The sequence below is a fragment of the Blennius ocellaris genome (genome assembly GCF_963422515.1).
Source record: "Blennius ocellaris genome assembly, chromosome: 20".
Taxonomy (NCBI): domain Eukaryota; kingdom Metazoa; phylum Chordata; class Actinopteri; order Blenniiformes; family Blenniidae; genus Blennius; species Blennius ocellaris.
In genome coordinates this window covers 18732850-18759797 of record NC_137669.1, presented here as the reverse complement: position 1 = coordinate 18759797, position 26948 = coordinate 18732850, and the positions used below count along the sequence as shown (strand labels likewise).

The 26948-nt window shown below is 41.3% G+C and overlaps 3 protein-coding genes across 3 annotated transcripts; 1 reads left to right on the top strand and 2 right to left on the bottom strand.

Annotated features, from left to right (window-relative positions):
- Positions 1-964: 964 nt before the first annotated feature.
- gnb3b (guanine nucleotide binding protein (G protein), beta polypeptide 3b) lies at positions 965-4980 on the bottom strand (the record flags this gene model as incomplete). Its single annotated transcript, XM_080516549.1, has 8 exons — positions 965-1071; positions 1617-1833; positions 1970-2171; positions 2293-2359; positions 2455-2611; positions 3191-3254; positions 3487-3632; positions 4912-4980. The coding sequence occupies 8 exons, from the start codon at positions 4978-4980 to the stop codon at positions 965-967; spliced, it is 1029 nt and encodes a 342-aa protein (XP_080372675.1).
- Positions 4981-12146: 7166 nt separating this feature from the next.
- LOC308144938 (uncharacterized protein) lies at positions 12147-17329 on the bottom strand. The gene is made up of 6 exons (XM_080516228.1): positions 17193-17329; positions 16095-16223; positions 15162-15518; positions 14792-14970; positions 14546-14661; positions 12147-13139 (listed from the first exon to the last, which is right to left on the bottom strand). Exons 1-6 carry the CDS (start codon positions 17293-17295, stop codon positions 12959-12961), a joined length of 1065 nt encoding a protein of 354 aa, XP_080372354.1. The 5' UTR covers positions 17296-17329; the 3' UTR covers positions 12147-12958.
- A 1119-nt stretch (positions 17330-18448) lies between these two features.
- LOC308145002 (putative C-mannosyltransferase DPY19L4) lies at positions 18449-26694 on the top strand. Its single transcript, XM_080516316.1, has 19 exons — positions 18449-18759; positions 18830-18958; positions 19458-19582; positions 19679-19769; positions 19864-19985; positions 20868-21013; positions 21356-21479; positions 21584-21718; positions 21944-22075; positions 22254-22355; positions 22446-22519; positions 22607-22765; positions 23351-23470; positions 23585-23705; positions 23935-23991; positions 24095-24177; positions 24253-24385; positions 25086-25244; positions 25364-26694. The coding sequence occupies exons 1-19, from the start codon at positions 18675-18677 to the stop codon at positions 25526-25528; spliced, it is 2262 nt and encodes a 753-aa protein (XP_080372442.1). The 5' UTR covers positions 18449-18674; the 3' UTR covers positions 25529-26694.
- The last annotated feature ends 254 nt before the right edge of the window (positions 26695-26948 follow it).

Here is a 26948-nt window from a genome sequence, read left to right as displayed (position 1 = left end):
GGACTCCAACATGGTTTCAATGCAGAATTCTATGTTTATTAGAAAGATTTTCAACAAACATGTCGTCTTTTTACAGGGTAACTGCACAAGTGTAAAAGTCCTACAAAATGGAGCGGAACCCAGGGGAGTAAAATAAAGTCCACAGGTCTTCACAGAGTGTCTCGCGTCGTCTGTCTTGGGTACAACCGCCACGTCTTCACGGTGGGACGAACGGGAACACCGGCCGCGGCCCCGGATCAAAGGTCAACGCCCTGCAGGGTGTCGGCAGCGACGGAACTGAAACGGCAGCTTGGGCCGTGGACTCTGGAAATGTGCAGCCAACCCCCCCCACCCCAAAAAAAAAACCAAAACAAAAAGAAAGGGGAAAAAAAAAAAAGAGGAACCAAAACACACTGTACACACACTCTCCTTCCTAACTGTATAAACTATAAAATACAAATCAATTTACACAATTTATCTAAGTAAGTGCAGGCTCGTTTACAAGTCAGAGATCTCACAATAAAAATAAATCTGTTATTCTATGTTTTTATTTTTCAATATTCACGTGTTCTTTCTTTTATAGTCCAAACTCTATTCGTGTTTATTTGACATTTTCAATAGGAGCTCTTTCTCTGCTCAGTAATCCTTTTTGATATAGGTGCTATTTTTTTTTTTGTTTGTTTTTGGTCTTTTACAGTATTTAACTGCTCCTTCCACGTCTCTGGTACGGCAGGATGCATCGTGTTTACCTGATGCCATTTTAACACAGCGTGACTCATTCACAACCTTTTTATATTTGCATACATGAACAAGGAAGAAGCAAGAGGATGAGAGAGAGGAAAAGAGAGGGCGGGGTGGGGTGGGGGGGGGGGGGGTGGGGGTCGTGCTCATCCAGCCTCACTTCTCTGCTCTTTCTCCGTCCTCTCCTGCTACCCATCTCCACCCTTTCCTCCTCTTCCTCCTCCTTTTCTTCATCTTCTTCCCCTCAGTTCCACAGTTTGAGGAAGCTGTCCCAGGATCCTGTGCAGACGCCCATCCCGTCTTCGGGGACGCCAGTGCAGCTCACCCGGTTGTCGTGGCCGGACAAGACGCCTGCAGGAGGAAACATGAGAATTAAAAAAAAAGAAAAAAAAAAAGGTTGTAAGAGGAAAGGAAAGAAAATACGGGAGCATTTAAAGTGACTGCGATAGCGCCATGAATTGAAAAGGCAGAGCAAGATAGTGAACATATGAATATTATTATTAAATCTGATTGCGGCAGATAAAAATGCAGACATAGGATAGAAGCACTACTATATTTTGTATTTCGTGCAAATAAAACAAACACCACAACTTGTCACAAGTTTACAAAAAGTTGCAACACTTTTTTAATCTAACCCTAACCCTTGCCTCATCTATTTATATTATTAGACTGTCAAAGAGAAATGAGAGGAAACACCTGGAAGGTTGACTTTGTAATAAAGCTAAATCAACTTTCGACATGTTTACATTTCAATCCATTTCATCCAGGCAACTTTTTAACTGCAGTCCATCCAAGCCCATTTTGAGGCTTTTCACATGCGTAGGAGTCGCCGTTCATTCCCCGTGTGTCGTCTGCACGTTCTCCCTGCGCTCGCCGTCGAACCCGGCGCCACTCACCGACTTTCTCCCCCTTCAGCGAGTCCCAGATGTGGCAGTTGAAGTCGTCGTAGCCGGCGAAGATAAGGCGGCCCGAGTTGGACAGAGCCACAGACGTGACGCCGGCGTTCAGGCTGCTGTCCTGGTAGGTGATCACCTCCTGGTCGGAGCGCAGGTCGTACATCTTGCAGCAGCAGTCGTCGGAGCCCGTGACCACGGTGTTACCGCTAGGGAAGAACTGGAAGAGGGGGAGAAAAACAAAATGCTCATGTTAGTCTGTGGAGGAGTCATTGTAGTAGGATTCCCGATGTGACATTTGTGCGTGTGTGTGTGTGTGTGTGTGTGTGTGTGTGTGTGCGGCTCGAGCCCCTCACAGCGATGGCGTTGATGTCGCTGGTGTGTCCGCTGAAGGTCTGCTTGCATTCGCCCGTCCTCAGGTCCCACAGCTTGGCCAGGGAGTCGCAGGCTCCGGAGATGAAGGTGTTGGCGTCGGGAGAGAGGGCCAGCGACATGCAGTCTCCAATGTGGTTGGTGTAGATGATCTTCTGCTTGCCGGTCTCCAGGTCCCACAGGCAGCTGCAACAAGGGAGGGGGGGGGGGGGGGGGGGGAGAAAGAAAGAACGGGAGGTTTCAGCCGTTTGCAAGACGTGTTTTATATTTTCGGTTTTCCACCAGGACGAGGAGCCCGTCGACCCACCAGGTGGTGTCACCGGAGGCCGTCAGGATCTCAGTGTCGCTGAGGAAGCGGCAGCAGGACAGGTAACCTGCGGGAGAGTCACAGTTTGATCAGCTGCTTTCTTTTGGGATGTCATTGTCCGTTACGGGGAGGGGGGGGGTCTCTCGTCCCCCTCTTCCTCACCTGTGTGTGCGTCCAGCTCCCTCAGGGTCTTGGGGCTGGCCGCCTTGATGTTGTAGACCGTGCAGAGGTTATCCAGACCACCACTAGCCACCAGGTTACCGGAGGGGGCGAAGGCCACGCTCATCACCCAGGCAGACTTTAGTGGTACAGCAGTCACCTGTGGGGGTGGACAAGGGGGGTTAGTAGATGTATGATGATTGACATCTTGTTTTTATATAGTAGCGTACTTATATTGGCATTATCCTGGTGTATTTATTTGTTTCTGTTGACATGATCCTATTAAATGTAAACTACAATACAAGCTACAACTTTACATATTTGGCGTAATTGTTGGATTTTTGCATTTAAATGTATTTTTATTTCTGTAAACCTGCACAAACGTGAACAATCAAGTCTACAAAATTGTGATCAACGAGTGAAATACATAAAATATAGCTTGATAACTAACCAGTCGATAAAAACATTTACACTGCTAAAATGTAGCTAATTAAGAAAATCAGTACAGGTATTTGAAACCAATGACGGGTTTATATTTGTAATAACGTTGTATTAATTCTTCCTATTTATATAAAATCTAATCATCGAAAAGAATCGAATAATCTGAAAAACGGATTTCTTGGGTGTCAAGATAAGTAAACATTGCAGGACCAACATCAGGAAAATAAACCCACAGTCGGTACTGTACTGTGCAGCTCTGTAATTCAGATTGAATGTGTCACATTGAATATGGTCCTACCTTGTTTCCTGTGAAGGTGTCCCACACCAGCAGCTTGCCGTCCTGAGACGCGCTCACCATTTGTCTGTAAAGAAACAACAAGTTTGATGAGTTCTAACATTATCTTTTAATATCAAGGGGGAGGAAAAAAAAGTGTTTTCTGCTTGTGGACATGCATCAAGTATTGGCTCAAAATTAACTGCATAGATGAAAGTATGTTTTGTGTCTATAACAGTAGAATGTGCTCAGGGAAATACATCTCAGTATTAAGAAGTAACTTGGCAGATTTAAAGCATGATTGTCATTGTTTTGCTCACCTAGAGTCAGCTGACCAGTGCATGGAATAGATTTTGGCCAGGTGACCTTTCAGAGTCTTCCTGAGCTTCAGCTGGACCCGACCCACTGGGGCCACGCCCCCTGACGCCCCAGTCATGGTGTTGTCGTTCACGGCCTTACGGGCCGCCTGGTGGACACACATGGAATTACACAGTACAGATCAGTTGAAAATGTAGTTTAAAACATACATGACACCACAAACATAATATAATTACTCAGTAATCTTTTTTCATGTAATATTTTGTATGAATACTCAAAGGTGGAGCAAGATTATAATTGTTTTTTTTTTTTTTTTTATAAAAGAATGTCCAAACATTTTTAAAAGATTATTGAAAAAATACATTTAAATGATCTTAATATGGATATAATCATAAAACAAATATATTGCATAAATAAAACATACAACTGGAATAGTGTCAAACATGATTTAAATTGATTTCAAATGGGGGAAACTATAATCACAAGTGTCTAAAAGAAATAATTAGAAAAAAGAGGTAGTTGGCAGATGAAAAAAATCGTTTTACTTTGGCACACTAAACAAAAATAGTAATGCACCATTTGCAAAAATGATTAAACAGTTGAAATCTAATCTTGTATGGCTAATTAAAGTTGCAGTATCTTCTTTTCTTCTTTTTCTTTTGGTATTCTGTGTTCAAGTTATCAATGCAGACAGTGTTGTAGAAACAACAGGAGTACTATGGAATACCACTCAGGGCAGATTAATACAGCAAGTGAAAAGAAAAAGCTTAAAAAAAATATAACGTGAGTAAAACATGTAATTCACATTCATACATTCTGAGACAATTTTATAATATGACTAATAATTGTTATCATAAAGGAAGAGTATGAACATTAATGAAGTCACTGTCATTTTTAGTACATTTCATATTTCCAACGTCTGCATTCTTTTCCATTGCACTAATCTATGAAAACAAAAAATACAAAAATCCTAAATATTATAGGAGTTGAACATAACAATATTGAAAACAAAGATTTTTTTTTACACGTAAAACCATAGAATAACCTGCAAATAATATAGTTAAATAAATAAATAAATAAATAAATAAATAATACATTTTCATGATTCACAAAAGCTGTTTTTTACATACCGTAGTTTTAACTTTTTTTTTTATTAACACGCTACTATATATTTTCCCCTCAGCTAACTTTTCTATTATGAATTATGTTAAGTACCACAAGTTTCCTAAGCATTTAAGGTAAAATATGTGAATTATATATCAAGTAGTAGTAAAAGTACGTGTGGTGCAGTGGGTGCAGCTGAATGAGGAGGAGGTCTGAGCTGGGATGTCCTCTGCTTAATGCTGATGAGTGTTTCTGATTGTGGACCGCAAAAATCAGTGAAAACCAAACTACTTCAAATGCCTTCCGTGTTCTCCACCCCTCACCTCAATTTTTGCACGGAGGCCATCGCACTCCTTTTTCAGCGCATCCATTTCGGCTTTCTCAGCTGCCATGGCGACGTTTTCAAGGGGAGTTTATCGAGAGAAAAGTGAAACTGTGGCGGGAAAAGAGAGGGAAACAAAGAGCAGGAGGGGAAGAAGAGAAACGTCGTTAGTCAAGTGTTGGTGCTGCAAGCGTTTCAAACATTTGCAGAAACTGCCGATCGGACAACTTCTGCACATCCTTGTGCAACACTTTGGCTGTCGGAAGGCCTCAGTTTGACCCCGAGAGCTTGACCCCGCAGAGATCCACCAGGAAATCACTGCTGATACCTACAGACCTCGGAGATCACTTATTTAACTATAAGTACAGGGAATCGAATCATGTATTTGACTGGGACTTTACTGTTCTTACTAAAATTATACTTTAAATCACTTTGAGATAAACAGCAAAAAGATGATGTATTTCAAATACTACACAGTGTATTAGAATCAGTCTCTACCATCACAGCTTTTACTTTCGATCATTAATACAATTTTATCATCTTCAAGATATATATTTTTTTATTTAGCCTGAGATCTACTGTATAGACGAAGAGATCAAAGGACAATGTGGCCTCATGACTGTGTTGAAAATAAGGTTAAAACTCTCAACAGTAACCACTACTTTAGTTTTTCCCAATACTGTTCAGACTTGTTTTGTTTTTGCTTTCTTCAACAAGGCCAGAATGTGAACTTTAAGTGGCCTCGTTTTCACTGCCAGATTCTGAGTGGTACGTTAAATCTCCAGATTACATTTAATTCCTTTGAATCTCCTCAGATGGTGCACACACACATACACACACCTAAACAATAAGATCAAAGATTTTCCTCACAGTTTATGGTAGAAAAAAAAAATTCTTTAACTGTCTCTGCTTTTGTTGGTGTTTTGTGGCTTGTTCCCATTTTTATGAAAATCTAATTTTCTTTTCAAGAGGAGTTCTGCGTGCGGTGCCGTAATGCAGGAGTCTAATTCTCTGTAATAGGATACTGACGTCTGACTAATTGACGCCAACTACCTAAGTGCACCATTCTGCACATCGCCAAGAAATCAGTCTTTCAGACCAGAACACATGCCTGCATTTTCGGAAACCAAGACGGTATAACCAATGATCATAATATAACAGAAACCTACAAATGAGTACGTAGCAGCTTTCTTTGCAGGAGTCAGACAGAAAGGAGAAAATGAGTCATTTTTTAAAGCCCAAAGCACAGAAGTTCACTGGATCTGGCTTCTCAAGGGGAAGTTTTCAGCTTTTTCTCTCTCAATATTTTTGATGGAATCCAACGCATTTAAAATATGCAAATCTGTGCCTTTTACAGTACTTTCTGACATCATACTGGTCGTCTGCCGCAGGACAGTTTCCAGGCCTCGTTCTGTACATCCAAGAGGTTTTGTGAACATTTTAAACAAAAGCAAGTACTAAAAACAGTTTCAGCATCTAATGAAATGATTATTGCTGTGATAAATTTACCTTTGCATCTGTAATATGCTACAGAAAAGACAAGGAGTTGAAGATACGTGGGGGGCGGGGGGGTTCAGCAGAAGCAGTAGTGGCGTGGAGGTGATGAGGAGGGTTTTTTAGGGTGGTTTACGGCAGGGTTTTAAATCCCGACAGGGGGATCTTAAGGGAAGCTTTACAGGTCAAATCTCCTCTCATCCGATTACTGACTGCTCTTTACCTCGGGATCAGCCAGCGAGGGAGCGAGGGAGCGAGGGTCGGTGTGGAAAGAAGTGGAGGTTTATTAAAAACCAAAAACCAGAAAAGGGTGAGGGTTAGGGTTAGGGCACATCTATCCTCCAATACGAAATAAACTTCCTGAAGGTCTCATGTGAAACCGTCTACCCAGAGTTTAAAACATGCCACTTTTTTCTTTCACAAAAATATTATTTGAAAAGAAGAAGAAAAAAAACAAAACAACTCTTGTTGTACCAGAACTGGAATGGAGTCAGGTGACGTTTGGCCTTGTGTGATCAGATCAGACCACGGCTTATTGCAGCCACATTGCCGGCACCAATCCTCTTTGCAGCTTCCCCACAACCTAAAGATCACCTTCAAAGGGTTTAAAGAATCACGGCGGTGCACAAGGTTCAACTTTATTCTACGAGGAAAATCAAAGAGTGGAGAGTTGTAGCTGAAAGAAGCTGAGGAGTGGTCACCTCTTCAAGTACAAGCTGCAGTTTGCTGCTTGACAGATGCAACAAGTTGCAAGAAAAAGAAAAAAAGAGAAAGGAGAAAAAAAAAATCCCTCATTGATCTGTAAGATTTTCATCCACTTTATGCAAAAGGTCCAGTGGTCGTTTGTGGATATTAAACTTTCAAAGTCCCTCTGTTCTTCCTCAAATCATCACAAAGTCAAAGGATGCAGCCTCGAACCAACTCCTCATTTTTTTTTCCATCAGCAGAAGTAAAGTGCCTCCACTTCCAAAAAAAAAAGAGGCATTACAGGAGAATCTCACCTGCTCCCTGTGGTTCTCCTGCAGCCGTGCAGCTCCTGGTCCCTGCTCCTGCTCTCCAGTCACACCTGCTCTCTGGCTCCTCGGACGCTCTCCCACCGGCAGACTGCTGGAAAAACTCTCTCTTTCTCTGTCCCTTCCTCCGCGCTGAAGAACAGATGAGGATTGGAGGGGATGAAGGAGATAAGGGATGAAGGGATAAAGCTCAAAGATGGAAATAGAGAGAGGCAGAGGTAAAGAGAGAGAGGAAGAGGGAGAGAGAGAGAGAGAGAGAGAGGGGAGTGTGGTGAGAAGGAAGAGGCGCAGAGGAGGCAGGTAAACCGATTGGAGCGAGGAAATCAGGTTATGAGGTCAGAAGACAAGAGGAGGTGAAGAAATGAGAGAAAAAGTCGGGAGGAGAAAGGGGACAGGTGGAGAGGAAATGTGAGAACATGAGCGAGGAGAGGAAAGCTTTACAAATCACACTTGTTGCAGCGAAATCACAAGAATTTTATCACATTTTTAGGCCGCAATTTAAAAAAAAAACAACAACCCAAAACAAGAACAAGTTGAACAACTTAATCACATCAGATCGTTTGCTTTGCTTTATTCACAGACTGACGTCATTGCTTCGGTGTTATGTTCTCAGATGCGACGCTGATACGCGATGAAAACGTGGAGATGGCGTGACGTTGAGGCCTCCTGGGGAAGCGGGAGTCAGGACGGGTGACGGGGCACCGGTCTGCGGCGTATAGGTTGACGAAGGCGGATTGGTTTGTCATAGCTAATGAGCTGAGCCCGCTTAATCGGGGTCTAATGGGATATCCGGGGACGGGCAATCTCATTAGGGAATTAGAGCAGGTCAGGCTAAACGTGCGTCACACCTGACTCACACACACATTAGAGGGAACGGACCAAAAGTGCATCAAGAGTCAAAGGCAGAGGTTTCTGCCTCCAAATCAACGTTTTAGGAGAACCCGCTCCCTCTTTTTCATCGTTTCAGAACTCAAATGTGGATATTTTTGAGGTTTTGAGACTTCAAAGCACATGCACTTCGAAATCGCTTGTGTTCCTCGCTTTGAGTTGATCAATTTGATTTTATTCATACAGCACCAATAACAACATATCAGTGGTACGAACTGGAATAAAACGTACAGAACGACCAGATAGAGAGGTAAAAAACAAGTACGTGAACTAATCAACACGTCGCAGACTGATGAAGATCAGGAACTTTTAGCTGCACAGGCCGAGATTCCTGGAGGAAGATAGAGATTACAGAGAGGAGAAAGCAGAAGAGAGAGAGAGAGAGAGAGAGAGAGAGAGAGAGAGAGAGAGAGAGAGAGAGACTATAATGGAAATGCAATGGTGCAATTCAAATAAATGGAGAGAAGAAAGCAGAGAGGTTTTGTACATTGAGCTCTTTTAGCAGTATAAATCTAAAGCAGTTGAACTGAGATCGTAAAGCAGCAGCTCAAAATCCTTCACATCAAAGAAAAGCAAAATAACAAAACAAAAAAAACAAAAACATAAAATAATAGGTTAATGTAAAATACAAGTAAACTGTGTATTTTCAAAAGAGTAACACAGTGACAGAGGCGATCGTGGCCCTGACAGAAGCGGCTGCGTCACCCTTGGTTTATGGTTCTGGGTATAAATAACAGATATTGAGTCACATCGAGTTAAGCAGTGAAGATTTTGGCAGTTTTTTTTTTCGAGGCCACGTTCACACGAACACTCTCACCCCCGGTTTCCCAGGTCAGCTCTGGATGCTGGTTGAACAAGAAAAGTCTGGATAACCTCTGGAAAACCTGCAAGACAAATTGCTGGGATAATTTGGAACTCGCAGCTCTTTAGTCCTGTTATTTTCAGGTTTCTGCAGTGAGAATTTGTAACAGGTTTTTTAAATTAAATCTGAAAGCGAATGATGAGAAACTAATATGATCTGATCTCTCTGGATCAAGTGGAGATTTTTCAAAAGAAGAAGTAAAGAAAGATCAGGATTTCATGCGTATATTGCAAGCAAGCAAGAAATCAGATTGAAGTCGAAGCTTGTCTTCCACGGGAGATGAGTTCTCCTCACTTCTAACTGGATCTGCGTCGTCTTTTTCTCCATCCAGGAATAGAAAAAGGAGTGTAGGGGATCAAACTCTGGCCGACGTGACGTGACACTGATCACACCATGAGAAGGATTGTTCAGGGGAGCATTAAGCAGCGTCAGCAAATTGTTCATAAAGATGCATTCTGTAGCCAGTTTTCACACCTAAGCTTAACTACTGCTTGCTTTGTGAGGGCAAAAACAACAACAAGAAAAAAGATATAATGAGAACGACACTCAATATTAAAAATCGCATAAAGTTTTCCTTTAAACTTAAAAGAAGACATTAACTATAAAGTTTATTTCAAAATGTTCTTGCAATTAAACAACGGAAATAGTTAAGAAAAATGGTAAAACAAGAAAAAGAATTATAATTTATGAATAAAAAACAAAGCAGATCTGGAAAAAAAGTAAGAAAGATGGTCATAATGTGGTTTTAATCAATGTTTGTGAGGATAAAGCTGAAATTCCTGCAGTGCTTCTGTCTTTCTCACTGTTTGTGTCTCTTCAGGACACTTTCAAGGGGAAAATTAAAATCATTAGCAGAGCCTAATTGTCTCTTCTTGACTTCGCTCCAGTTGGCTGTTTTATCGCCTTAAGGCGTTTACACTTGGGAGACGTTGGTCTCTCTCTCTCTCTCTCTCTCTCTCTCTCTGCTCAGGCTCAGTTAAAGCAGCCTCTGGGCTTTACTTGTAAGCCTCCAGCCGCTCCGCCATTGGTTCAGTGTGCAGGTAATCCACTGTTTGCCTGTATGCATGGCCGGCGCACGCTGAGTCTGACGGTAAATGTTTGATGGTTTTCCTCTAATGGGGGCTTTCAGACTAAGCTTGGACTTCAGGCCTTGTCCTGTTTTTAGTAATTGATGCAGCAGGTTTGGGCTCACGGGTCTGGTGATACGGTGAGGTCAGTGATATGAAGCTGGCGGATCATCAAACTCAAATTACATCTTTCATACACTGTATAGAAGATTTTAAAGTCTGTTTTAGTGAACCGATGCGATCAAATTGGAGAGATTTGACTTCAGCGCACTTATTTCCTTCATTTCAGTCGTTTTCATTTCGTCCCATTGTGACGTTTTGCAAGTTTCATATATTGACATGTTCTTCGACCGGTCAGTGTTGTGAACGACACGCTCCGAAGTAACTCTTGTTGTAGCACGTTGAGTCAACGTTCAGTCGCCTAACTTCATCAATTAACACAAAGTTCCGCTGTATGTATCATGAAAATAAACTGTGATGTTTGTTGCATGTTCGTCTGTTTTGCTTCCTTCTATTGTCATTAGTTAGAAATGAATCAGCTTCTTTGGGGGGGATGCTAACATCCTGTAGCTACACCTTGAAGAACCTTCATGAGTGAATCAGTGATTGAACTGACCTGAACAGCGGCTGATGTGTCAGAGCAACACCGTAATAAAAAAAAAGCATAACTGCGATCGATTATAAACTTTTATCTCGAGAGCTCCAGTTGGTGATACTTCAGTGTGGTTTGTCTGGAGTTTTAGTTCCAGTGCAGGGTTATCCTGGTGTTGCAGCAACTTCCTGAGAAGTTTTGAAACATTTTTCTGCGTCTCTTTTCTGATCCCGGCAAACCATTTTCTCTGTTCTGCAGCTGTAGGTTCAGATTTCTGGGTGCCTCAGTCCTTGAAGCCCCGACCTGGCCACATTGCTGAATCTCCAGGTACAGAGCTGGTGTTTTTCTCCTTCTCTTCTTCTCTCTGGGTAAGTCTCGGCCTGTAATCTGGGCTAATGAGCTGTGACAGAAGAGAGCTGGTTGACTTCCTGATAACCAGCTCTGTGGTAACGAGCTCAGGAGGGAAGCAGGAGCACAAACCCTGCACTCCACCAACGCTCTCCACCTTTGGCCTCAGCGCTCAGGGACGCTCTCATAGCCCCACTTCCACTGGACAGGAAGGGGACAAGACCACACCGGAGGCAGTGCCTTATCTCAGGGAGGACGGGGGGGGAGATTTGGCTAATATGTGATGAAGAAGAGGAAGTGAGAAAACAGCTTTAGTCTAGTAAATTAAAAAAAATAATCTGGGCCGCATGAATGTTCGTAATAACGTAGTTATTAATTTGTGAAATTGAAATTATATCGACTTTAGTTTGTGCTTTTTTTTTCTTTTCTTTTCTTTTTTTTACTTTCCAATTTTGTAGATTCCAACACTTATTCATCAATCTCATTTTGAAAACAATAAAATAAAACTTTTATGGTATTGGCTTTAGGAACTGTTCTAGGCGTCAATTTCATTTCTATTTTTTTAATTGACGAATTTGCATTGAAATATTTCTCTTTCCAGAAAGGAAGTCAAATAAGTCAGTCAGGTGTGTGCAAATGTGCGTTGCTGCCACCTGCTGGGCAACGACAACAGTGCCGCAAGGCCATACAATGAAGTGGATACTCACTGTTAGAACTATTAATAACTAATCAGGTAATATCTATTGACAATTATTCCCATGCTTCAAATACTTTACTTCTATTTGTGTCTATAATTTAATGATCGAACAAATACCTACAAAAACACAGGGTCATATACTATAATTTATGTGTCAGTGCATAAATAAGCCAATAACTTAACTATATAATTGATTTTAAAATGTTATTATATATTTTGAACAATGATCAATTTATTGTCTATTTACAAGAGCCACGGCATGCAGGACTAATGAATTCATTGCATGTGCTTGAGTTTTATTTAGTGCATGGAAATTAGAACATTTGAAAGTACAATATCAACACACTGTGGCAGAAAAACACAAATAGCATTATACAGTGACAATACATTTAAACATTATTCATTATGGAGGAATCCATCCATTCATCATATTGCTTTATTCAATTCAGGGCTGTGAGGTGCTGAAGCAGATGGAAGATGAACCGGGTTGCATCGCTGGGTAAACAGTTGCATACTCACATTCACACATACAGTAAACAGTAGTTACCTTAAATCATTGATTAATTAGATTTAAAAAAAGAACACAACAAAAAAAAAAAAATATGTAGGAGTCAAATGTGACCACGAGGTGGCGCTGGTTGTTTACAAGGGATGGTTGAAGTGCCGCTCCATAATACATTACCACTTTATATTGTGAAATACTGACGTTTAAAAAAAAAAAAGTAAACTGAATTTATATAAACTACATATACTTTATTTATAAATCTATAAAAATAAACAATGGGAATCATGTTTCACTACTATACTCTATTACTGTATAAAATATATTATTATTACTTGATAGAAAGTTATCAAATACAATTATTTTCCAAAATGATATGTAATGGTTAAGTCCCCACGCTGCGTTTGTTCCATAATATCTTATTTGCGGCAGCAATGTGCTGATATAGTTCACTCTTTCCATCTCTTCTATTTCTTGATTTAGTAACTTAAATGACTCAGAGATCTGCTCTGTCTACACCCAAAGTTTCCCTCACAGCCGATAAAGTCCAGTCTCCGGGGGAAGGGGGGGCGTTGGCACAACATGTCAGTGTGGTATTGCAGTACTGGCTCCAGGTCCCATGTACTTCTCACAGATAAAGGGCAGGTACATGTCGCAGGGGGCGTCGTACCAGCTCCGTATTGCCACTCGCTCCATCACAGTGGTCTTCACGATGTAGCCGCAGTCCTCGTCGATGTGGTTGTTGGGCTCGCCCACCTCCCAGAAACTACAGAAACATGAAGAACCCTTTGCTAGACAGTTCATCGAAATATAAAACAATATCGAGCCTATCAAAGAAATAGTTTTCTCTACAGTCACAATTTATTGACTATGAATATAATAATACATAAGTCAATGTAGCCAAAAGCCGAAGGAAAGTAACATGAACAATTCTCAATAAAATCCCAAATGTGTACAAAGCCAATACACCCAATAAGGAGTGTGCTAATAAACTGAGGAAAAATTATTGAAAAATGGTTAAATAACATCGTAGTGGTCAAATCCTGGAGAAACATTGAAGCAGATCAGAATCAGAACCATAATTTACCAAGAAATCTCAGCAGGAAAAGAGGAAACGGGGGCCAAAAAAAGGGGAATGACACCAGGTGAGTCACCGACAAATATTGTCAGAATGAGGAAGAGAAATCAGTCGGTTATGAGCCAATGTGCAGAGTTGGCCAAACGCAGGAAAACATCGTTCAAGCAAAAATAATGACGGGGATACATCCGGCGAGGAATGCAGAAGAGGCAAACCATCGAGAAAAAAAAAAACAAAGAAGGCCTGACTTTGCAATCCGAGAAAAACGTGTTGCCACAGTTTCCTCTGGTGCTCTCACACATGTTTACTACCAGAGGTGAAAGTGCACGACGCTGCTCAGAGCTTCTGTTTGCAGGAACATTTAGTTCATTATAGTTCACAGTGAGTTGTCAAGTTGTTTCCTCTTTCATGATGCAACAAATAAGCTGCAGATCCACATTGATTTGTAATCGGAAATTTTCCAAAAGTCAGCTTTAGGAAAATCCAGGAACCTGGAAAAAGTCCAGGTCTTGTTTGAAATGACCCCCCCCCCCCCACCACCCCCAGATTCTATCTTATCTATTCTCCTCACTTCCCTCTTTTCTTCTACTGGCTGCACATTTGATCCCGTTATCTTTGTTTATATTAAACAGAGACAACAGTCTAAAAGGGCTGGAAGACCACTGAGGGAAAAAGTCCTTTTGCTGGTGATTCTGTATGTTTGTCCATTTATCCAGACAGAGCACATTTTAATTACTGATTAAGTATATCAAAACCATTAAGGCCCAACCGATTGTCCATGATAAAATCTGATTTTAAAAGGGTTGTTTACTTATACTTTCAATTTCTGTATTTCTGACCTATTTGAAACACTTTAAGAAAAGATTGGGACATTTTTGGTGTTAATATTCACTTGGATATTGCAGGACATATACAGTACATACTGCTGCTCTACCTCATGAAGCACACTTTAGTCTGCACTGATCCCTGGGTGCTCTCTATGCAGCAGCCACTTGCTCCTCCGATACAGGCAGCTCAGCAACCATGCACGGCACAAACGGTCAATCTGTGAGTCAGATGTCGCCTGTTTCTTTCGGGAAAGAAGCAAAACTCACCCTCCGACCAGCGGAGTGCCGTCAACCCATTTCCACACGTCCTCCGTGTGTTCGTCGGTGAGCCCAAACCAGAAGGAATTCCAGTGTCCTCTGGGGAGGAGATCCCACAGGAACGTCTGGGAACGAAGGAAAGCACATCAGTGACGTTCGTGTACAGACGTCCGGCGTTCAATATTCTCATCGATCATTAGTTTACAGTCATCAGACTGACCCACGCAGCCATATGGGTCACTTCTCCTGCTATACCTGCTCCTCGGCCGTGTGGATGATGGCCAGGTGAGCTCCCTTGCTCTCGCAGAAGGACTTGCTCTCCGGCCAGTCCCTGGTGGTCCTGGAGATGAAGTAGCAGCTGCTGTTGAAGAGGCGCCAGTCGTTGGGGCAAACGATGGGAGCCGACGTCGACTTTGGTTGGATCACATCGGGGGCTGAATGACAAAAAAGAATCGATAATCAGGAGGGGATAATGAGAGGGGATAATGAGAGATCCTGATGAATCCATGTTAGTTCACAGTATTTCAGTTTATGAACCCGGGTTGGGAAACTGTGGTCATTGTGAAGGCTGCAGAATTTAATGAAAAAAAAAAGCCCCTGTTTGGGTGAGTGCAGCTCTGTGTACCTTTGGTGGCAGCCAGTCTGGCCTGCAGCTCTTGATTTGCTCTCTGCAGCTCTTGATTTGCTCTCTGCAGCTCTTGATTTGCTCTCTGCTGCTCTTGATTTGCTCTCTGCAGCTCTTGATTTGCTTTCTGCTGCTCTTCTTTTGCTTTCTGCTGCTCTTCTTTTGCTCTCTGCACCTCTTCCTTTGCCCTCTGCAGCTCTTCTTTTGCTCTTTGCAGCTCTTCCTTCTCCCCCTGCAGCTGTTTCTTCTCCTGCTGAAGCTTGTCGACGGAGTCCACCAGCGCCGACACGTTGACTCCCTGCGTCTGCTTCTGCACTCCTGCGACGGCGTCGCCGCCACCCTGGGCTCTGTTTTTATCTGGGCGGTGGAAACAAGGGTGCACTCATTATTCCACACTTATTCCAGTGATCCTGCTGGAAGGAAAACTTTGGAATGAGGATTGAATCATAGACGAGCAAGGTGGAGAAACCTTGCTGACGTTTGGCAGATATAATGATCACATAAGCATTTCCAGCTTATGCAATAATCACAGTTTATATACATATCAAACACTTTCTCAAAGAAACCTGATATATTTCAAAAATAACACAAATCTGATATTTACAACTAGTCAATTTGAGTACACTATATCACAAAATTTTATTAAATATACATTTTCATTTTTTTTTTTTTATAAAGTTTGAGCCACCTTAAATAAATGTAATCTGCTCCTCTCTGCATGTTGGTAGTCTGTCTCAGTTGCTTTATTGCCGCTTTGGCGTCCTTAATGTAATTTGTTCATGTACCAGATGTAATAATATTGAGATTATGACGCATCTCCTCCTGCTGACTGATGTTTAAAGAGTGTAAAGAGTGAATCAGTCACCAGGCTGCAACGCTACTATAATACAGCAGTATGTACATTATTATTATTATTATATAAAGCAGACTCACTTTGAGCAGCCATGGATATGATGGAGATCAGCAGGATGGCGCACAGAACAGCCAGGCAGATGATGGTGAGGCGTAAGGTCCCGAGGCCTCGCAGCCTGTGGACCACGTTGCCGGGAATCGCCAGGTAAGCTGGAGGTGACAGGGGGCGATCACAAAAAAAAAAAAGATGCCAGACAATTATAGAAATAACCACAAAGACACAATAAATGACCAATAATAGATTTGTTGTTGCCTGAAAAGCAAACAAACTGACTCAAAATGACCACAGTAGTGCAAAAATCAAACTACCACAGAGAAACAAAACTGTCTTAAAGTCTCAAAACACACAATTACTGAAGATGTTCCTGTTTTGACTGTTGTATGTTTGAGGATCTCACAACACTAACGTTTTTTTTCCCTGTTTGTTATTCTTTGGAGTTCTGATATATTCAGGTAAAATGTAAAGTTTGGGTGGGATAGAATGCACTTTTTTAATGTTCATCAACTTTCTATATGCCCAATATGCATTATTAATTTATTTAATCTGTGCAATAACAATCCAATCAATAATACCATTATTGTAAAACAGTATCACAGCGTTATTTTATTTTTACATCATTGTTGCTATTATTGTTTTTAATACTTATTAATATTACTTTTATTACTATCCACATGCTGCTGCTGCACATTTCCCCACTGTGGGACAAATTAAGGATTGTCTCATGGTACTTCACCTTATCTTATATAAAGAAAAAATATATATTTTTCATAGACTGACATTGTTTTTAGCTTGTACTTCTTGATTGATTTAACCGACAATATCGCTGAAACTGTTTTTGAAAAGCGCAGTAGGCCTATGAATGTAGTGTAGTATTATTTCAATAATAAAATCTTAAATGAAGACTGAAAGGAACGTCTCTATTTTGCAAGAGAAACCTTGAAGTGGAATGTTTTTTTTATGTTAGTAATAACCAATAATTTAAAAAGAAAAGAAAAGAAAAAGAAAGAAATATTATATAATTTGCAAAACTGTGGGAATTACACCAATTAATAGTGACAGTGTGTGAGGTGCTGTCTCCTGGTGTCCAAGCCACTAAACTCTAAGTTGGGGTCTCTTACCTGCGGACCCTCCCTGGGACATGGGGCCCCGCTGGTCATAACTGCCCCCATCGTCGACCAGCTTGGAGTACGTCCTCTCACTCTGCGGGGGCCTGGTCGACATCACTCCGAGGGGAGACCGTGAGAAGCTTAGAGAGAGTCGGTCAAGAGAGAGGCTCTGATCTGACGTCTCCCTCTGTCTGTGTTTTATTATAAAGTGTGTGCGTGTGTCCAAACTGCAAACAGATCAGAGTCTCTGTCTTCCCCTGCTGTCCAATATAAGTCTCACATGCACTTATTCATCTCTTGGTTGGACATTCAATATAATATAATGATATAATACTGCCATAATTAATCATTCATAAAAAATAATCATCCTGCCTAAAAGACGTCAGACAAACACCAGAGTGACCACATACAGCTAAGTTAAAGAAAATAACACAAATTTTAAATAAATGTTCCACAGATATGAAAAATAACAGAAAAATATTAATGAGTTAATAAATCAAAACTGGACCCCAAAAAAAGAGAAAACCGCTGAGAATAGACTACAAAATATGAATGGACCCTACAGAAGTGAGAAACAAACAAACACACAAACAAAAGCATACGTAAATAATATCAGGAAACGCTTGGCAAAACACGTGAAGACAACAGATGTTGTGTCCCCAACCAGTTATTGGAACTGGTTATTGAACGGATAAGAATGAACGGTACGATTGGATTTGTTTTTCGTGTTTGGACTTTATTGAGGGTTCCTGAGTCAAAATTTAACTTTGCATAAAATCCAATTAACATTTTGCAATTTTTAAGACAGATTTTTAGTTTTTGTAATCAATAAAATATATTCTCGAAAAAAAATAATCTAAAAACTGTATATTTAGTGATTTTCTACCAGCAGGTTCAATAGTTATTGATCCACGATAAACTGAACGTTTATTGTTCTTTGCGGCTTCCTGTAGTTTTCCGGTGCAGTTTCCGGTCATGGCCTGGTGTTATGGATTAACTAGTTTCCCTAGAAACTCGTGACCGACTTCCTTTAGCTTCACTTGCTACTGCTCGTTACAGCAGGTTAAAACCCAACAGAAATCCGGAGATGTCCTTGCAAATGTGTTTTAAACGTATTTAGGATAATGTTTCAGTGTCGTACCTGTTTTGTCATTTTTTAACATCTGCTGTTCCGAGCAGCAACGACCAACGCTAAAGGGCGTTGGGCACCAGTTACTAGGGAAACCAGTTTATCCGAAACACCGGTTGGAGCGGCTTCGCTCAGAGTTCTCCTCCACATTGTAAACATCACCTAAACTACTGAGGTTCCACGTCGATAGTTTACAACTCTCGACAAAAACTCTGTCGAGAAAGGAATACGTGAGCAGCCCAACCCGTCACCAACACAGGTCACCTTCAAGCGCTGATTTAGCAGCTATTTAATTAGCTCGTTAGCTAGCATGCTGCTGCCTGCCCAGGGGAGAAAAGTCCTCCTGGATTAATTTTATTCTCGTCATGACCGAGTTAAGATGCCGCAGATCGGACAATCTGGGAGCAGACGATGGAGAAGAAGAGGAACAGAAAGAGCAGCCCGCCAGCCGTAAGTTTTGAGCCGAGTTTTTATCAGAGGTGTGAGTGAGACTGTGGCTTCACTGTCAACATCTGTGCAGATGTTGACGAGCCGGACGGATCCAGTGGAGCAGAGGAGAGTCTGCAGCAGAAACACGAGGCTGAAGCCAAAGATCAGGAAGCAGAAGCATCTCAGCCCTCTGTCAGGACAGCCAGGAGATTATCTACATGTGGGTGAAACACTACATCCCACTGCACTCAGTCACCAGTGATCAGTGTTTATTCTCATTCTTATATCTTTTCGATTGAAGCCTGGTCAAGATGGCAAACTAGTTTAACAGACCGAATAAAATATTTATCATGTGATCGTATGAAACAGGACTTCCCAGATTCACCAGGACTTTGAACTCAAAGAGATAATTATTGGCATTTAAGTTATTGCTTGAATTGAATGCAACCATGACATTGCATGGATCAGAGGTTGTGTTGTCTTTGTCCCTTATCAAAAAGAAAATAAATTCTTTATTTACTGAAACAAAATGAATTGATATCATCTGTCTATTCAGGTACAAAACCCATCCGTATATATTGACAGTTTAATCTGTAAATTGGCACGTAGTCCTAGATGATTGCAGGCTGAGCTCCACCAGTTCATTCTTTCCTATCGTCCATCTTCTGGTGAGGCGCTGGACCTGAACAGTTGTTTTACAAACTGTCTCTGCTCCTCAGTGGGTTTCCTGCAGCGTCTGGTGAGGGTGTTCTTCGGATGCCTCGCAGCCGTGTCGTGTGGCATGCTGTACGCCGTGTATCTTTCCACATATCATGACAGGAAGTTCTGGTTTTCAACAAGGCAGGTGCGTGACCCTGTTATCGCTCAGTCTTCTTCTGTTTTGCTTTTCCACTATCATCACCCTGTGTCAGCTGTGAAACTCCCCCTGTGCACGTCTCAGGAGCTCGAGCGCGAAATCACCTTCCAGGGAGGCAGCGGGCTCTATTACTACTACTACACACACATGTTAACAGCACCGTCATTCGAAAGAGGTACACGTCTACCCCCTTGGATGTTTTTAGAGAATAAGCATCACCACAAAGCAGGCCGTGACCATAAACTGTTTCCTTGGTTTTTTTTTTTCAGGGCTTTACGAGCTGATGGTGGATAACAGGACCGTTTCAGGTCAGACAATCAACGCCGTGGAACGCTTGTCTCTCTATCCAGAGCTCATCACAAGCTTCATATACAGAGTCACAAATAGCCAGGTGAGGATTTCTTCTTCTTCTTCTTCTTCTCCCCATTGACTTTCTGAAATGTCTTGAGCGCAGTCTGAGTTTGGTAAAGCTGTGGCTTCAAAAACCAGAACGTGAGCGTGAGATTGTAAAAATATTCACATTGAAAGTTTTCTTGGCATGCAGCTCTTTGCATTTAAAGGGAAAGAATGTATAAAAAGTTTAATTTGAAGGTTTTTATGTTACCATTTTATCGGTTTTGCCCAAACAAGATCATATTGTGTAGTAAATGTCCCCTGAGCTCAATCAGTAAATGTCAACACATTAATTTGAGCTAATATAGGATTTCTGTTGGTTTGGGCATTATTTATTTAATTATTTGTTTAATTACTTAATTTTGGCTTGGATTTGCTCTGTTCGGTTTATTTGTTTTTTTTTGTGCTTTTATGTAATCTTGTTGTTATTGTTTTGAATAATCTCATTTGTGCCCACATGTCCAAAATAAACTTTTCATTCAGTCAGATTAATAATCCTGATCTGTTGCATTGACACCAAGTTATACTTCTTGAAATTCATATTTGACACATTCCATCTTTCCGACAAGCAGGTTCACATGTTCACTAATTGAATATTACTATGGATTCATGTTTAATTACAAAATAAAAGCCAAATGCATCAGTCTGGAGACACAGATTCGAGCCCTTGTGTCAAAATCTTCTTGTTAGTCTGCAGCTTCCGTCTACAAAGAATAATTAAAACACTCTTTAAGTCAGGCAAAACACTAAATGTGAAACGCTGGGATGACTTAAATTCTGAGTCTCATTTTCAAAGGGGGTCCTGGCCATGAATGCCAGCAGTGTACTTTATTTTTTCTTTTGCTTCGCTGATGAGCCGTCCTCCCTTCCCTTGGTGCAGGATTTGGTGGAACCCATCTACTTCTACATCGGGGCCGTGTTTGGGCTGCAGGCGGTCTACGTCACGGCCCTGTTTGTGTGCAGCTGGGTGATGAGCGGCACCTGGGTGGCCGGCATGTTGGCGGTGGCCTGGTACGTAATCAACAGGTGAGCAGATCCTCCTCAAACCCCCACCGTCAACACACTCGGGTCTGAAGTTACTCAGAAACATTGAGCTTTAAACACAGTCCACATTAGTGACCATTGAGACGGGTTTTCCCAATTTAAGTGAAGTAAAGAAGTTATTTTTATATATACCTGAAATGCTTTTCAATGGATTTATTATAAATAAATGACACGTAAAGGTGTTGATGGACACGGTGCTTGAATTATCCTATTCAAATGTTTGTATTTAATATCTAATAAAGGGACGGAGTGGATTTCTGAGTTGCAGTTGTAGTTCTTTACCTTGCAAGATTTCATGTTCATGTTATTTGTTTGTCTCCGCAGACCAGACACAACCAAAGTGGAAAACACAATCCCTCTGCGGGACAACTGGGCTCTGCCTTATTTTTCTTGCCAGGTTGCGGCTTTGACTGGATTCCTGAGTAACAACATCAGCTCTGCCACAGAGGTGAGACACACCGAAAACCTTTTTTTTTTTTAAAAGACATATAACAAGTCTATAGTGCAGGTTTAAGGATGTGACATTATTCACCTCTGTATGTCTCTCTGCAGATGTTCTGCTATCTCACCATGAGTGCCACCACCTTCACCTTCCTCCTGATTTGGGAACACAGTCACTATGTGCTCTTCATCCAAGGCCTCTGTCTCTTTCTGCTCGACTCTTTCGACCTGATGCCTCCCCGCAAGGTAACGCAGTCCCACGATTGATAAAGTGTTTCTTTTCCATTCGATTCACCAGGATAAACACCTTGAGACCTTGAGAAAAAAACAAAACAAAACAAAGTCGCCACAATATGGTGCACTTTGACGTTGAAGCTATTAAATCACATTTCTATTTGATTGAGGGATTTTAATAAATGATTGCACTTGTGTTTTTTTTCTCCCCCCACTCTTCATGTCTGGAACCGACAGATGGCCGACATCCATAAGGTGTACCTCAGCTCCTTGTTCCTGGCCTACTTGTTTCAGTTTCAGAACACAGACCTGCTCAGCTCGCCTCTGCTCAGCCTCCTGATTGGCTCAGTGCTCGCCAGGTACTTCCAGGTAGAGTCAAGTCGTCGTCGGAATCAATCCTTCTTCCTCACTCGTGTTGAATTCAGTGTATTAAAAATGTCTTGGTTTAACTTTGCAAATATCAACTTTTGTCACATTTTTCTGTATGTTCTTCGAAAAGGTGACATTTCTGTACAGACGAACTCCAGTAAACTGTGTTTGTGTTCAGCAAAAGATGAAGATGGGTCCTCTTGTGGCTCGAGTGATGAAGCTCTTCTTACATTTCCACCTGGTCTTCACCACCGGGATCACCTTCAGCTACTTGGTGAAGGTAAATCTAAAGAAAAAAATAAATTTATTTCCTTTAGTGGTTATGAAGACACTGGACTCTGAGGAGTTTTAAAACATTTTTATTTTCCAGAAACTTTTGCCCGTCAGTGAAAGTGACTTCATATTGAAGTTCCTTGAAGTTAAATTTGGCCTGAACACAACAACGTGAGTTCAGAGACTTTCTATTCCAGTGTTTATGAGACTCAACCGAATGTGATCCAATAGAAAATGTTCTCCTTTATTTTGTTCCAGCGACTTTGTCCCAAACTTCCTCTTGTGCCAAGAAAGCTTGCAGACTCCGAGTCAGGACCTGTTTCTCCGGCTGACGCAGGCTTCAGTCCTTCCTTTTTACTTCCTGGTGCTCTCAGTGTGCCTGCTGTCCACCGTGCAGACCATCTACATGCGACTCAGGTCCGAGACCCATAATTGATCTGCTAATGGATGAAATAACATTCAGACAAATTGGATTTATTCTTATTTTATGTCTGGAGAATTGTCAGAATTCTGCAGTCAAGGGGAACCTACCTTTTCTTTTTTAACTACATGTTTTCTGTCTGAAAATCCAACAAATGGATAACACCAAATTATTTCAGAACAGTTCAGAATACTCCATTTATCAGTGAGATCAGCCTTTAATATATTTAACCTTTAATATATTTAAATTCTGCATTATTACACTGTTCACTATACAAATCATTTGTCAAGGCACTGTGACACTTTAATCATTCATTATTTAGCTCCTATAAGCAAAAATAGTCACTTCTTATTTTAAATTTGAGCCTTTAAAAATAAATTGGTTTTGTTTATCAGTTATAAATGTTAAAACAATGCAAAAAGAAAAACTCCCAGCATTTAGCAAAGATAAAGATTTTTACAGTCGATATTTTCACGCCGAGATTTCCCTCCAGATCACTCCCTTATATATTTCCAGATGAATCTGTTGGTTTGACACTATGACCTGTACACATCATGGCTCTTCACCTCCCTCCTCTTCAGCGGCCACCCGAAGAAAAGCAACCACGTCGTGGAAGACGGTCGAATCGGGGAGCAGCCCGAGGTCGTCTACCATGTCTTTCACACCATGTTCTTTGGAGGTCTGGCTCTGCTGTTCGACGGGTATGTAATCCTCATTTAAGATGTTTTTTTTTTTTGTTGTTGTTTTTTTTAAATGAAAGCTTATATTTTGACTTAACTGGATATTGCTTGTGTTTTATTTTTTTTCTCCTGCAGGATGAAGTATTTATGGACGCCGTACGTCTGTATGTTCACAGCGTTTGGTGTGTGTTCGCCTGATCTCTGGCTGACTGTGTTCAAGTGGCTCAAACTCAAGTCCATCCACCCGGTAGTGTTGGTGAGGAGAGTGTGTGTGTGTGTGTGTGTGTGTGTGTGTGTGTGTGTGTGTGTGTGTGTGTGTGTGTGTGTGTGTGTGTGTGTGTGTGTGTGTGTGTGTGTGTGTGTGTGTGTGTGTGTGTGTGTGTGTGTGTGTGTGTGTGTGTGTGTGTGTGTGTGTGTGTGTTCTGTCTCTTTGAAGAACCTGCTGGCTTTACTTCAGTTGTTTACCTTTATCTTCCTCTCCTCAGTCTCTCATTCTGAGCACAGCTGTTCCCACCATCATTTGCTTCAGTTTATGGAGAGAGGTGAGAATTCCAAATGTTGTTTTTTTCTGTTTTTTTTTTTTCCAAAGCTCTCCATGTACGTTATATCTCCTGTACACCGCTTTCCCCCTCTGCTTGCCTGCAGTACTGCCCACACGTCATCGCAGAGCTGACCGACCTGCAGGAGTTCTACGACCCAGACACCGTCGAGCTCATCAGCTGGATCAAGTGAGTGACATCTGGAATGTCTTGTGTGGCGAAGCTCCGAACGAAGCTGAAACTCCGTGTTCCGCCTCCTTCCAGGTCTCAGGCTCCGGCGGCGGCTGTGTTTGCAGGCAGTCCTCAGCTGCTGGGAACAGTGAAGCTGTGTTCAGGTGCAGCCGTGACCAGTTTACCTCTTTACTCGGACGTCAACCTGCTGAAGAGGACGGAAGACGTGAGTGTTGTGCAAAGCTCACTTAAGACGAGAAAAACAGATTGAAGCCTTTGACTACTGAAAAGATAGGCAGAACGTAAGGTGATATAATCTTGCGGTGAATCGAGTGCAGACGTCCACGTCTACTTCACTTACATCTGTATGTGTGCACATGCAAATAACCAGAGTGAGAAAATAAATACACGCCTGAAACAGATTAATACAGTTTGGTGGATCTAATAATAAATGCCATATTAATGGGTAATTCACTAATATATTTTAGAATTGAAAAATACACATATTTTTTTTAAATATACAATAGCATCTATAAATGTTAAGCCCTTTATCAGATTAAAGTGAGTGTAGATAAAATCCTGTATTGCTTTTTTTAATATCATAAAGTCTGTTGAACACAACTCACCTTACTTAACATCACAATTTCTGTGAATCTTTTTTTTTTAAGTATTCTTTCAAATGTTTGGCTACATTTTTTAGATTATCTGCAACCTTCTATTTATAGTGTTTTTTTATGCAAATATTTAACAGGCACATTCACTACATTTATGTACACAATGTCCATTCCAACATGTTGATTTTTAATATATTTTCAAGTATTTTTAAGGTAAATCAATCAATCAATTGATCTTATTGTGGGAAAGATATGCAGAGGGGAGGGAAACTACTATATCCTTCTTTCTTTCTCTGTCTCGTCCTCCCGCAGACCTACCAGGTGTACGCTCTGAGATCTGCGGAGGACGTCTACAAGCTGCTGACGTCGCAAAAAACAAATTACGTGATCATCGAGGAGTCGATTTGTAACGAGCTCACTGTCAATAAGGGCTGTCGGATCAAAGACCTGCTCGACATCTCCAACGGACACGTGAGTTTAAATCTTTATTATTGAAGAAACAAAGTGCTCAGTTCTGACATTCAGACATTTTCCTTTTATTTTGTATGTTTCGGTGTTTCACGTCTGCCTCTTCCTCCTGTCTGGCTCAGGTTGTGTACGACAAAGGAGAGATTTACTCCTTCTCCAAGCACGGGCGGTTTTGCCACGAGATAAAGATGAACTACTCTCCCTACACGAACTACTTCACCCGCGTCTTCTGGAACCGCTCGTACCACGTCTACAAAGTGAACTCGGTCATCTCGTTCCAGTACTGACAGCAGCTCCTGCTACTCCTCCTCATCTGTTATACTTCCTATCTGCCACACACTTTGTTTTTTTTCTGTTTAGAATAAATGTCTGACCACTGCTGTTTGGATGCACGGGTGTCAATGATGAAGCTGCTCAACCAGACCAACAACGATCAGCCCAACACGATTCAGACGCGGAGCGTGTGGAAATATGTCATGTTATTTACCGTACTGTCGTCTTCAAGCTATGTGTGAATTAGTGTTCCCGTCAGACATGGTGAGAAGATGCTGACAAAATTGAGGGTTTGTGTAAGCGTCAATTCTCCATTTAAAACTACCAAAAATGGCCGTAAAACAATACAGTAGTGATGCTACACATCAGATTATACAGAAAACCGTCGGCTCCAACGTTGTTTTTACCAAACACCAAAATGGATGTAGTGTCATTTCATCAACCCAGCTGCCACATTTTGGATGTGCCACTCTTCCAGTTTACACCAACTGTAAAGAAAATGAAAGAGACTCGACAGATTCTGAGAATTTAAGGATATAACACTTTCAAGTATGTGCCTAAAGACTAACTGGCTCAGTTTCAAAAGGTTTAACAAGAATTGATGGTCATATTGTATGTCAACAGCGGTGTCGATCCTAAAATTCAAGTATAGGTTCACATCACATACTGTGATGTCACTGACACTCATTGGATTTTAGGTGGTTGGTTGTCATTGGATAATCAAAATTAATGTTTATTTAACTTTTTTTTTTTTTTTTGTCTGAACAATGCTGGAATCTTCATCTTGTTTTTTCTGGTCGGATCAGCAGAATTGATGCAAAAAGAAATGAGATATTGGTGTTTGTGAACTGTTTTCAGCAGCGTCTCTTCTGCTCATGCATCTTAATACAAAGGCCTGTTTAACAACTTTTTTATTTGAACCATAGGATGAACTGTCAGCACAGGGGAAACGTGATGTTTTCGAAATTAACTGCGTTTCTTTCAGCCATAAAGATGGTGTAGGCTGGCTCCAAAGTTCAACATCTTCATCGTTCTCCTTGTCTGGATGCCTTATGTCGACAGGTCAAGAGTTCCCACGTCTGTATGTTACATCTGAAGCAGCTTCCTGTCCGCTGGTTATTAGAAATTGGTAATGGAGTCCTCCTGGTGCTATCATGCAACGGGCTCTGTGCGTGGGGAAAAATGCCTCATGGTGTATTTTACTGAAGTACAGATGGAAATTAAAAATTGTGTTTTAGTTCATGATTTTAACAGTGTTGGACATAAATGATATGAAACAATCCCTGTTATCACAACAGAAGCACACACACTTTATGGTGCAGACGGATCTTCAATAAACAACATAATCAGGTGTATCTCCATTAAGGTAACAGAAATGGGTACAGCTCCAAGACCACGCCACTGTGGGGAATTCTAAGGTCCTAAACTGCATTG